Source organism: Puntigrus tetrazona, chromosome 7 (genome assembly GCF_018831695.1).
Source record: "Puntigrus tetrazona isolate hp1 chromosome 7, ASM1883169v1, whole genome shotgun sequence".
NCBI classification, from domain to species: Eukaryota; Metazoa; Chordata; class Actinopteri; order Cypriniformes; family Cyprinidae; genus Puntigrus; species Puntigrus tetrazona.
The window spans coordinates 8065223-8078116 of NC_056705.1; the positions used below are offsets into that span (position 1 = coordinate 8065223).

Here is a 12894-nt window from a genome sequence, read left to right on the forward strand (position 1 = left end):
GTTTAAGTTCAATCTGGAGAATGTGGATCTGCGTATGGAGGGTCCCGGGATCATGTCCTTAAAACGCAAGCAGTACAGGTGAACGCCGTCAGATCGATGCTAAATGTTCTACAGTACATTTGTCTATCACGGAAATTGAGAAATAGTCAAAGTGTATACATATACAAATGTCTATTACTGTTTACAAGTTGGTGTCATGGGATCGATTCCCTTTGAAATGTACGGATGTAAGTCTGTTCTGATGTGTTTTCCAGTCTGATTGCTCCAGGCACCTCTATAACGTGGACGGAGACGTTCAGTCCCAGACGGGCCGGCTCTACTAAACTGATAGCCAGTCTAGACTGCGCTGCTCTCAGACAGGTGTATGGAGAGACGGAGCTCACCGTCCAGCAATAAACCGCACAGACCGAAGCTGACAAACAGATCGCCGTAGTACTATGGAAACTCCAGCACAGCATGGGCTCTATAAACATACTCAAGCGTGTTACCAGTGCATTATATTACATTATGATTACGATTAATACTTTACCGTATCAAAGTTATCACTTATGTAATGATTCTGTGCCATTAAAATGAATAATCAGCATAATTCTTGCAGTGGATGAAAATCTGTGTGTGTGTTCTAACGGACAAATGCAAAAAAAGATAGATCAAATACAATCGTTTTTACAGTCGCTTAGCTTTTAAAAGAGTCTTGGCAATATATGAATGATTCACTTCTGTCTTTTTTTTAAATGTAATGGATATTCATTTGTATTTCCATCAACTCAACAACAACTGTGCTTTGCACACATCGTCCATATGTCCATCCCTGGGGTTAGCCATAAAATGGCAAACTAGCGAAACAGAAATATCTAGTCTACTCAATACGGCAGTACTGGTTAAATTACTTATCTTACTAATCTTACTATCTTGCTTACTAATCTTAAACAGGGTTAAGGTCAAAATAAATGCATATTATTGGCATACATGCATACATACATACCACTGAACTCCCAAAACCAAAAATATAAACCGTTCATAACCTATAATAGGAGAGCTTTAGCAACCAAAAACCATTGTTCTTGAAAAAAACGTATGTTTCGTAGCATGACTGCTTGTTGTTCTGCGGTCACATGTGCACACTATCCATCCCATCTGCCCTAAATAGTATTAAAAATTACTAATTTTTACATCGATTTTAGGATGGATAGTATGCACATTGGGACGCAGGCCGAGTTTAATAATCGCAGACAGGTGTGTTGGAGCAGGATGTGAACTGAAGTGTACAGGACGAGAGCTCTTCAGGGGCATGGTCACTGACCAACAGCAAGCTGAAGCCGGAGGAGTGGCCATAGAAGCCTGTAATACGAGCCGAAGCAAAGTGAAAGCGTCGGAGCACCAGTATTTATGTCAAAGATCAACGCAGCAACAGATTAAAAATGGAGAGCAACCAGCACGCTGTGTTTTTTGAGGCAGGCGTTCTCTCAGATGCAGAACTTGGACATATTCACAAGTACTTTCAAATCAAGAGAAAGTCTGGAGGGGGAGAGTGTGAGATCAGCAAAGTGGGTGACAATACTTACATGATCAGTTTTATGGTAGAAGAAAGTAAGCATTTTCTTTTTTTTTTAAATTGCAGTAATAATGATTTATTTTGCACTATTTTATAATCAGCGCCATGTTTTTATTTTAATCAAGCTTGACAAAAACAATAATAATATTCGATTTGCAATAAGAGCGCTTTAAATGCATGTTTAATCTGTAAGCGTTTGTATTCAAAGCCCAGAAAAGAGTGCTTGAAAGAAAGGATCATGTCATCAATATAGAAGGACAGGAGATCCGTGTTTCGTTGAGATGTGAAAACTTTGCTGAAAGCGGCAAACAACCGAAAGCATCTGCAAGTGAGGTAAGTGACACAGTCCTGAAACCAAAAGCTATTTTGCTTTGATTCATATTATGTGCTGTATGTAGTTTCTTGCTGATACAAGACGCTCAAAGTTTTTCCAGAAGCCAAGAAAGAAACTGTCTGCATAGTTAAAGTAATTATATACAGTACTTCTTGGAAATCACCTGCTAATGAAGGATTGAAAATAAGGGAGGTCTGGGCAATATGAACACTTTCATAATAGAAATAGAAATATTCAACGATTTTGATTCTGGCCTTCGGGTGCCTTTTAGTGACCGTCCAAGGGAGTAGCTTCAGTTCGAATAATGAACTTGCATGAGTGGATGATAGTACAAAAGACCACTTTATAAAAAATAAACCTTATAAGGGGGCATGACTAGTTAAAGTTTATTCATCTGTTCATTTGGTATGCACTGGAAATACATCACTACACTGAAATAATTGGGCAGCAACTTCCAAGCGGACTATAAATTTTGTACTGTACATTTTTCGCAAAATAGTTTCCTATTGGTTGTATTTACATGTTTTTAAGCCACCAAATGCTGATCCCAAATATCAAGCAGGTAAAAACTAGATTGGAACTAGACTGGACTATAAAGAAAGGCTGTGTTCAGCCTGATAAATTAATTTCACTTCTCTTGCATATTCTTTACGATGAATTTTGTACATTAAAATAATGCATGCCTTTATTTTATTTATTCTTTTTTTTTTAGAGTGCTAAATGTGTGGAGAAGGTTTTTAAATTGGACTATTATCTACTACGCTACTTAAATGAATGTAAAAAGGCAAATTCAGACTTGAAGAAACTTCTCTCTGCGCTCTCCAGCACTTTCCAGATCAACGTTGACTGTGAAGAGTTGGTGGTGGTGAGGGACCCAGCCGCTGAAGACACCGGTTCACTGCAGACATGGGAACGTGGGGTGGACCAACAGATTGAGGAACTAAGGACACGCTATATAATCCACTTTGAGGTTGAGCGCGACACATCTGAAGAAATCTCCTTGCTCGAAAGTGAGAACGTAAAAATATATGGAGATTTGACTTGCCTAACTGTGGTGGTTGGAGAACAAAATGAAGTGGAGGAAAAATTAATGTGTATAAGTGGTTTGAAAGAAAAACAGCAGGTTCATCGAGAGTGCCACATGTCTGAGAATCAATTCAATCTCATCAAAGAGCAGTTTGAGCAGTACGTGAGGTCTAATTTACCAGCCCTTAAGATCGCACAGGAACAAGTGGGTGTTGTTCTTCTGAAGGGTTCAGAGGAAGAGGTCCAAGCAGGTGGTAACAAGCTGCAAGAGCTAATTTTAGAAATCAAAGAGAAGACGATCCCATCACATCGTGATCTAATGACCTTCTTGGAATCAAGTGGCAGTATACAGCACTTCCAAAACAGATTTCAGCAGAGCCTCCGCAGCCCGGTCGTGCTGGAGGCTTCAGGTTCAGATCTTCTTCTGTTGAGTCTGTCTGATGGAGCGCTAGAGGAGGCAGCCGCTGCTGTGCAGAGAGAAGTGTGTTTGGAGACTGTGCGCCTGGAGTCATCTGCATCTAATACACTGAAGGAGGATTTGAAGGAAGCCGTCAAACAGGCCAATCGTGGAAGCGTTAAAGTCAAGCTTAAATACCAGGATGAATCAAGCCCTGACCCCAAAGTGCAACTGGTGGGCTTCACTACTGAAGTTGATAAACTGAAGAACATTTTACTGGAATATAAAAGAAATCAGCAGAGCCATCATGTCTCCCTGCCTCTACCCAGGCCAGAAATGGCAGAGCACTTCTCTGAGATCTTGGCGATGGCCGGTGTTAAGAAAAGCAGTGTGGATATAAAGACAACATGTCTGCCTACCCCATGCGTCCACCTCACTGGACCTCGCTGTGAAGTTGAGAGTTTGAAGGACGGTCTGGTTTCATTTCTTCCGAATCTTGCCACTAAACAATGTGAAGTGAAAGGACCCGGAGTTAAACAGTTTTTTCAAAGTGACGGTGCAAGAAACTTGCAATTAGTGAAGAATTCTTTTATGGTTGTGATACTGCCTATTGAGGATAAGCAAGAAAGAGTTCAAATTCCCAGAAACACAAGCAGTATCAGTCTCCAGCCATCTGCTTCTTACCAAGACTCTACAGATCGTGACGAAAAAATAAACATTAAAGTTGTGGTTGGTGGCCTTGAGCAACAACAGGTAAGGCTGAAGTGTCCTTATTTCGGATTACTTGTTAAAGGGGTCATATGATGCTACATGCACTTTTACAAGTTGTTTGAAATGAAAAGTGTGTTAGCAGTGTGTGTTCACAACCACCCTAATGATAAAAATCCACCCAGTGCATTTTTTATTCTACTAAAATGACCCCTTTCTCAAACTGAGCCACTGTTGTGATGTCACACAGACAGGCCCCTCCCACAAGAGTTTGATTGACAGTAGCGTTTCAGCACAGACCGTACTGGAGGCTTACCTCAGACCTGCACTGAGTGAGCTGTCATCAGTCTGAGATGTAGAAAAGAATGACTCCTAAATGATTGAGGTGTTTTGTTGTTGTAATAATGAACATAATTTAGTTGCTAAAGACAGCAGAGGATTAACGTTATGTTTGGTTCTGCAGAGAATGCTCCTTTAAACTGTCTAAATGCGTCTGTGATCTAGCTTGACCTACATAAGTTTGTTCAAGGTTTTTTAGTGAATCTTTGCAAATAGCCTTTCCTAATAACGTGCTAATTAGCAAATGTCATGATGAATGCAACTAAAGTAAACAATCATTTAGAGAGTGGCTTGGAGAGGGGCGGAGTCAGCAGAGCTCATTAACATTTAAAGAAAAATTACACAATACTGATAGTTTTGAAATGAGCTATTTTTGACAGGATAATAAAGGTGTTTTTATGCTACCAATGAGAAATTTTAATCATACTATGTTACAGACTTTTTATTAAGACCTTAACGAATCATATCAACTTGTGGAAATTGGACATTATATGACCCAACAACAGTACTAGTATTAATATGTTATACCTTCTGAACAGCACTGTTAAGTAACTATCATCACTCACTTAATTAACAGGCAGATGTGTTTGTGGCTCCGATGATCCAAACAAACATGACCTCAACCTTAATTGGATCATCCCTGTTGAATAAAGCAGGACAACAGCTTCAAAATAACTTCAACAATGCAAAAGGAAATCAGACTCTTAGGCCTGGAGAAGTGCTGGAGGTGGATGCGACACCAGCGTTGGGATGCTCCAAGGTTTTCTTCATAGAATGTGCTCCAAAAGGAAATAAGCACAACAGTGAAAAAGTATGACAATAAAACTGGTTTGAATGTGTGTTTTAAATGAATGAGAAATGATGATTTGGCTTTTGGATCTATAAGGTTTATTTGTATGTCTTGTCTTGATCTTAGGCGCTCCACTCTGGGCTTGCCAGAGTTTTTGAGCTGTTTGAGCAGAACTCTTGGGGTTCGATTGCATTGCCAGTAATTGGACCCGGCATAGTGCTGTCAATACCGGTCAAAGACTCTATTAATATTCTAACTCAGGAGATCTGTGAATTTTTATCCGTATCCACTGGTCATCTGCACACCATTTGTATTGCAATAATGCCTAATTGTGCTCATTCTGAAGAGGTAAGCTATCTATATAACACACACACTCAATGCCATGAAGTTTACTGCAGTGATTTTTATTACTGACCTAATATTTTGCAGATGTTCCAGACAGTCTGTGGGAATCTGAGTGCGAAAGTGGTGGACAACAGAGGAAAAGGCAAGAGATTTCATATATTCATTGGCCTTATTAATTCCCAAATTATCAATAGTCAAGTCACCTTTATTTATGTAGTGTTTAATACAATAGTGATCGTGTCAAAGCAGCTTTACGCACAATAATGCAACTTCAAATTACATTATTTTGTACGGAAGTATAGTAAGCTCACTTACAGATAAAATGAACAATTTTTTAAAACTATTGCACAGCGTCATACACATGATGCTGTATAATAAAAGTATACTGTAATTTACTATACTATTAGTTAATGAGAATCCAATGTCAAAATGACACTCAAGTTTTATTGGCCAAAAGTACACCTGTACACAAGGTATTTATTGTGCACTCGTCTTCCACTTTGACCACAGCTCTGTTTCACTCACTGACCTCTGACCTTGATGAGATCATCATGCCAGTACATGGGATTGAAGTCTGTCTGGTACTCGGAGACATCATTAATGAGACTACCGATGCCATCGTGAACACCACCGACTTTAAGAACTTCCAGATAGCAGGTATTCAAATTGATTTTTACTTTAATAAACCTAAACATCATTTACACTACTTAGACAATAAGAGAGTGTTTTTGTTATCACAGGAGTGTGTAAAGACATCCTTACTAAGGCAGGGCCTCAAATCCAGGCCCAACTGAAAGCTGGTAAGAAAGATAAACCACTTTTGTAAACGTGGCTTTTGATTTAATCACTACATATCAGGTAGTCATTTCTTCTGAAATTTCCCTAAAGAAATTTCCACAGAGAAAAAACTGTTTTCAAGTTTTTTGGATCTAAATATGGCTCCAGGAATAAATTGCAAAATTGTAAACATCTTCAGTGGCCAAAAGCCAATGTAGGTCAATGCATACAGATATTACTTTTTTATATATTTTTTAAGAGGAACGTATAAAGAAAAATTATGTAGAAACTAGAAATGTAATCTGTTTTCTTATATCAAAATAGTGATATAGAATATAGCCAAGTGCCATAAATATTCTTGTTCCAAAGATCCAAAAGAATTAAAGCTATATTTTAGATATCATTCAGTCCCAGAGACATTGGCCATTAAACAATGAAACCATTGGAGAAAAAGAGCTTTTTCACATTTTAATTTTTTTACTATACATGTTTACCTTTCTCCAGAAAAAAAAAACCCATATTGAGGTAATAAAGTATTTGTACTAGGAAGTTTCTCAGTTGGTTGATTTGACAAGAAATGACAAGGACTAAATGAATAAGCTAAATGAATAAACTGTGTGTGGTTTGTTAGGATATGACAATATTTGACAGAGATTAAACATACAGTCATAATGTAATAGTGTACACATGCAACATGTAATCACTATACTCTTATATATGCATTATGCAGCTCATGTAGGGAGCGGGCAGATCTTCACAACCCCACCAGGAGGCTTCCCATGTAAAACCATCATGCATGTTTGTGGAGAGAGAAACCCTGATGTTATCAAGAGCTTAGTAAAACAAATAGTGGTTCAGTGTGACCAGGGCTGCTACAGGTCTGTGGCCATTCCTGCGATCTGTGCTGGTCAGTAGCTTCACTATATATTATGACCTTCAAACTAACATGATTAGAATCTTTGTAGTTCATTGGAATTTGTTGAAAAAATATGTTTTTATAGTAGTTTTGTTAAAATGCATTTCGTAACAAACCCTAACGTCTTATCCGGATGGATTGGATTTCATAGAAGTTAGTAATTTTTTCATTATCAAATGGAAAACAGTCCATTTTCACTCCCGATATTGCAAAAGTAGCCATTTAGAATAACTGCTTGGCAGTTTATCTAAATTAGAAATGTGCATGAATGGAATAGTAAAAATGGCTTGGCATCAGAAGTAGCCACGTCAAGGTGAATTTGTGGTCTTTTCAGGACAAAGAGGTTTGAATCCAAGTGTGGTGGCCAAGTCCATTCTAGAGGGAGTAGAGAAAGGTTTACAAGGAGCGAATCTTCAACATCTCAAAAGTATTCGCATCATTCTGCGGGAGATGGACATTTTCCTGAAGTTCAAAGAAATGGCATCGCAGGTCTTTGGTGTTAGACCACTGTTGGCAGGTGAGCATAAATAAAGCCCTTTTATTTAACATGTCTATCATTCATTATGAAAAAGATTTTGCACCTTGTCAAATTTGCACTTTCACCATCTTCAGCTCCTGCACCACTTGTACCGGGGAGCCGTGCAAGCAGCAGCAGTGACTGGGCTTCAACTAAATTGAGCAGTTCCTTACCGGCCAATATTGACTTGAGTTCTCGAGTAAAATCTTTGCCTGATACAGAGAGCAGGGCAGCATTTCTAGTCATCGGTCTTACCAACAGTGACGTGTCTGATGCCTGTAGAGAGCTCCAGCGAGTGTATGGCAGTCAGTGCTTTACACATACTTTCATTCCTGATGATTTTAGATGCCTTACTAAGGGTGAAATGGACCGGCTGCTGTCTACAGTGAACTTAATGCACCTGCAGTTAGATATAAGCAAGTCTAATAGATGGGAAGTAAAAGGGCTGAAGGATGGAGTGGATAAGGTGGTTAAACTGATACAACATGCACTTCGGAGACAGGTGAGAAAAACAATGAATTGACATTCTAGACAATCACCAGCACATGCAATGCATATCGTATGCATTTAATATAATTAAATATAATGCATATACAAAATTTAATATAATCATGAGCTAATCACAGAAGCATCTGATGATATATAATTTACATTTAACACAACTGAATATAAACTGAATATACAAGTTTTCAGAATCAAACACTTGAGTGCACAGTGCATGTAATCTGCATTTAATATATAAAAAATATAATTCATATATAATTATGATTTTTAGCTTATAATGATAGATAATGCATATAAAATGCCATAATTTAGTGCTTTATATGTTGCAAAATTTCACTGGACAAATTACAACTAATGAATTAACTTTATTTATGAAAAAAACATTTATGCACAATGGTCATAACATTAAACTGGAATTACATTCAGTCACAGATTTATGTTATTAAGGTCAAGTCATGTTATGTGGAGTTGTAGACTATTCTCTTACACTTAAAAACAAAGATTTTCCTTTTGTTTTTCTCGAACTGTACAAAATGGCTTGTTTTGCTGCTCGATATTGCAAATTAGAGTGTTTACTATATTATTTTAATGTATTATCTTAATTTTGAGCACACTGGTATATGTGTAGTAATAGTCAACTATGCATTGTATGGTTCAAAATTATAAATTAACGCCAAAAATCATTAGGATATTAAGTAAAAAGCAGAATTTTTTTACATTATATATATATATATATTTATATATAAGGTTTTTTCCTTTATTTGGCCAATTTGTACAGAGATTTTCTCAGTATTTAAGTATATTCAAGAAAATGTACTATAAATAAATATTTATTTTATTATTAACATATTTTTGGTAAGGTAAGGGAGAAAGAAGAGGCTCTCCTCTTCACTAAAGTCACGTGGTGCATTCTTGGCCCATGGGGTGTTTGGCAGAAACTACCAAAAAAAGTTAATCATAAGCTTGAGAAGGCAGATGTGAAAGACGGAATAGTGGATGCACAAGGTGAGAAATATACTGTGGATCTGCAAAAGATGAAGGTCACAGCATGTGGTTCAGGACAGCCGACCGCTCTCAAACGACTGCAGAACCTTTCAGGTGAGTGACTGCTTTCATGGCATGAGAAAATGTGACACCCAGTGAGTTAAAAAAATGTTTTGATACGGTGTTACATAAAATCTTTGTCCACTCATCTACAGTTACAGTGAAAATTGAAGCACCCTTGATATTCAAACAAAAACAACAATGCATTTCAGATTTTGCTTTGCCAATCTACTGGGACAACATGACTGAAAGCGACCACTTAAAGGTGATTGACCTGGATCGGTCATCCATGGAGTACAAGACTGTGAGCAAGGACTTTAATAAGACCGTCACAAAAACAGTGCTTAAGGTATGACACCCAACGCAATCAACAAAAAGCATCAGGAATTTTTTTTTAAAGTTTACAGTTAGAGTTAGTCTACAACAAAGGCAGCAAACTTACTGTGGGTTAAATCAAGGGCCAGACTTTTAGTCTGACATTTTTTAGTCGGTTAGTTACTGTGTTCTGATTGATATGGTCCCTACACAGTATTCAGTATGCATTACAGTCCTTAAAGTTTACTTCTACAATATGAATATGAATGTAATATGTATGTACTTAAATTTTTGTATATCCACAGGTCCAGCGTATCCAGAACATTAATCTTCGGCGGCTATACAAGGGGCGTAAAAAAGAGCTTGAGAACAGAAATGGTCCTGTGGGAGCGGCGGAGAGGATCCTTTATCACGGCACATCGGAGGAATCCTGCTCATCCATCATGCAGTCGAACTTTAATCGCAACTTTGCTGGGCAAAATGGTAATTCTGTTTTTTTAATGGTTCTGTAGTTCATTGCTAAGGTCGATATTTGTAATTTTTTAATGCATGTTTTTTTTGCCCCAAAAATTAATTTTTTTTTTTTTTTTTTTACATTGCTGGAAAATCCAGTGTCTGTGCTCAAACAGACATAAGATGATCCTGAAATCAAGTACTGTCTGAGTACATTTGCATTTCTTACTTACGTCATGACCGTTAAAAAAAGTATGTTCTATTAAGTATGAACATGGCTAGTATGAATAAAATGTGGATATATTACTTCCGCAACATTCTTATTATCATGTGGCCTCCCAGTTTAAAGACCTCCCATTACTCCTACTTAAAGAAATAGTTCACCCAAAAATGGACATTCTGTCATTTACTCTCCCTCGGGTAGTTCCAAACCTGTTTTCATTTTTTTGTTCTGCAAAACACAAAGGAAGATATTTTGATCTAAGCCTTAACCAGACTGTTTTGGGTCACCATTGACTTCCATAGTATTTTTATTCCTACTATGGAAGTCAATGGTGACCCAAAACAGCCTGGTTACAGACTTAGATCAAAATATCAAGAAACAAGAAACTCATACAGGTTGAGGGTGAGCAACAGAACAATAATGACAGAATTTTCATTTTTGGGTGAACTATTTCAGACAGCAATCATACTTTTTGAGCAAACACAATTTCTTTAAATGAACTTCCTCCTAATAATTTAACATCTGGCATATAGCAACAGATCATCTTCTGATGGTCATACTAGGTGTTCAGTATGCAGACTAAACCTCTTGGTGGTGCTAACTTTAGATTTCTTTCTCAGCCACCCTCTACGGTCACGGGACGTACTTCGCCGTGAACGCCAGCTACTCTGCCCGAACTACCTACGCGGTTCCAGCAGCAGACGGGACTCAGCTCATGTTTGTGGCTCGTGTGCTTACGGGTCACTACGCCCTGGGTCAGGGGGACATGAAGACGCCCCCTGTTCGTGTGGCACCTGACCTCTACGACAGCGTGGTGGATAACATGCAGAATCCCACCATGTTCGTGGTTTTCCACGACTGCCAGGCTTATCCAGACTACCTCATCACATTCAAATGAACTTCAGCAAAAACCATCACTGGCTGGAGATCCAGACGATTTTGTCATTACATAGGGGAATTTACATTTAAATTAATCATTTAGGAAATGCTTTTATTCAGGGAATTTGATTTAGTTACCATACACCATTTTATGTTTTTGTCACATTTATCTAATTGTTAATAATAGCTAATTCACAAGATAATATGAGCAGAATACGTCAAAACAAAGCTGTCTGTAGATTATTGAACAGTTACATATGAAATACCCCGAGTTATTCATTGGTCATATTCAGGCTCCCGCTATCATAAAGAAACCAGTTGTTTTGGATAAAATTATAATAAAAATAATAAATTCTCCCATTAACTTGTAGCCTTTTAAAATGTTTGAAAGTCGAAGAGACGCCATTGTGATGATTGCCTAATTAATTGTGATTGGTTTGTGTTTCCTGTATATCACAACAAGCACTTTGAGTCACCCGTTATTATACAAAGATTTGGGTTGAAAACCTGCAAATACGCCAGCTGCAAACATTCTTTCGACAAAAGACACATTTATTTAGCAGATCAAACACTGAACCTGCTAATATGATGTTTTAAACATGCTTGTTTACCATTTAAAAACACCTGAGGGTGATCTGTTTAATTTTGGATTCATTACTCATCTATAGAAAAAGCGAAAATGAAGCAAAAGTGAAAGCATCTCAGAGCGCCTATATTTATCCGAAACCTCAACGCTACACCAAATTAAAGGAACAGTTCACCCAAAGATAAAAATGAGGTGTATATGATTTTTTTAGCAGATCGGTAGGTTTTCGTAACAAAAATATGTCTGGTTTTAAAATTATAACATAAATTACTAACTCAAATTATTTTCTGTGAGAACGTCGAGTCAGAAAACAGCCAAAAGCAGGAACTCGGTGCTCAGTCAGTTATTTACGTTATAATTTTAAGACTAGAAATATTTTGGTTACAAAACCCACTGATCTGCTTCAGAGGACATGTGATAACTCCCGAAGCGTACAGGTTAGTTTCACATCTCAGTACTTGTTGATATAAATGATTTATGGAGCATCAAAATAATAAATTACCGAGCTTAGAAGAGCCAGGATACATTTTTAAAAAACTCAGACTTCAGTCTTCGTCTGAAAGAAGAAAGTCACATACATCTAGAATGGCATCGGAGTGAGTAAAATATGGGGTAATTTTAATTTTTGAATGAACTATTCCTTTAAATTCTGTTCACATACTGTCTTGAGGAGTATCAGGAAAATTACCGTCAATAATCACACTTCTTCATATGCAGAGTTAAACTGTGTTAAACCTGAGACACAATGCAAATATTTGTATATTGCAGAGAATATGATCCCCGTGTCTGGAAGATGAAATATGAAGCGTGATACCATTGTAGTTCAGTTGTTGGTCTAACAGTGCCTGATCAAATCTGACAATCAAACATAAAGATAGAGAAAAGAGAGATGCATGTCTACAGTGCAGGTGGTGTTTCTATATAGATATGAACAGTAGAGCGAGAATCATGATCATCTATATTATATTGGTGCATAATATCAATATGTTAACAGATTTAAGCAGTTTTTGACACTTATTGATGAATTTTGGACTTCATCTCTCATCAATATCCTGGTATTTTTTTTATTCTCCAGTAATAATTCCTGCCTGAACAGAGCTCTGATTCATAAACCGAGAGCGTCTTTACGAGCATTTGAAAGTATTTTGAGAAGCAGGTCTCTTTTAATTTTTAATTTCTTAATGAA

The 12894-nt window shown here is 37.4% G+C and overlaps 2 protein-coding genes across 3 annotated transcripts in view; both read left to right on the forward strand.

Annotated features, from left to right (window-relative positions):
• LOC122348153 (coagulation factor XIII A chain-like) overlaps positions 1-589 on the forward strand; it is a 10869-nt gene extending 10280 nt beyond the window's left edge. The window contains 2 exon segments of the mRNA XM_043243423.1: positions 1-78; positions 255-589. The exon segment at positions 1-78 is cut by the window's left edge and continues 59 nt beyond it. Of these exon segments, the coding sequence (XP_043099358.1) occupies positions 1-78; positions 255-396 (220 nt within the window). The 3' untranslated portion in view covers positions 397-589.
• Positions 590-672: 83 nt separating this feature from the next.
• LOC122348152 (protein mono-ADP-ribosyltransferase PARP14-like) lies at positions 673-11381 on the forward strand. Of its 2 annotated transcripts, none has more exons than XM_043243421.1 (15): positions 673-1590; positions 1764-1888; positions 2602-4065; positions 4937-5170; positions 5276-5497; positions 5579-5636; positions 6005-6151; positions 6235-6294; positions 7002-7178; positions 7522-7704; positions 7800-8206; positions 9069-9306; positions 9465-9601; positions 9873-10050; positions 10864-11381. In XM_043243421.1, exons 1-15 carry the CDS (start codon positions 1422-1424, stop codon positions 11139-11141), a joined length of 4077 nt encoding a protein of 1358 aa, XP_043099356.1. In that variant the 5' UTR covers positions 673-1421; the 3' UTR covers positions 11142-11381. The 2 variants fall into 2 exon arrangements, with proteins under 2 accessions (XP_043099356.1, XP_043099357.1); XM_043243422.1 differs by having other exon boundaries at positions 673-1547; positions 1769-1888.
• Positions 11382-12894: the final 1513 nt, after the last annotated feature.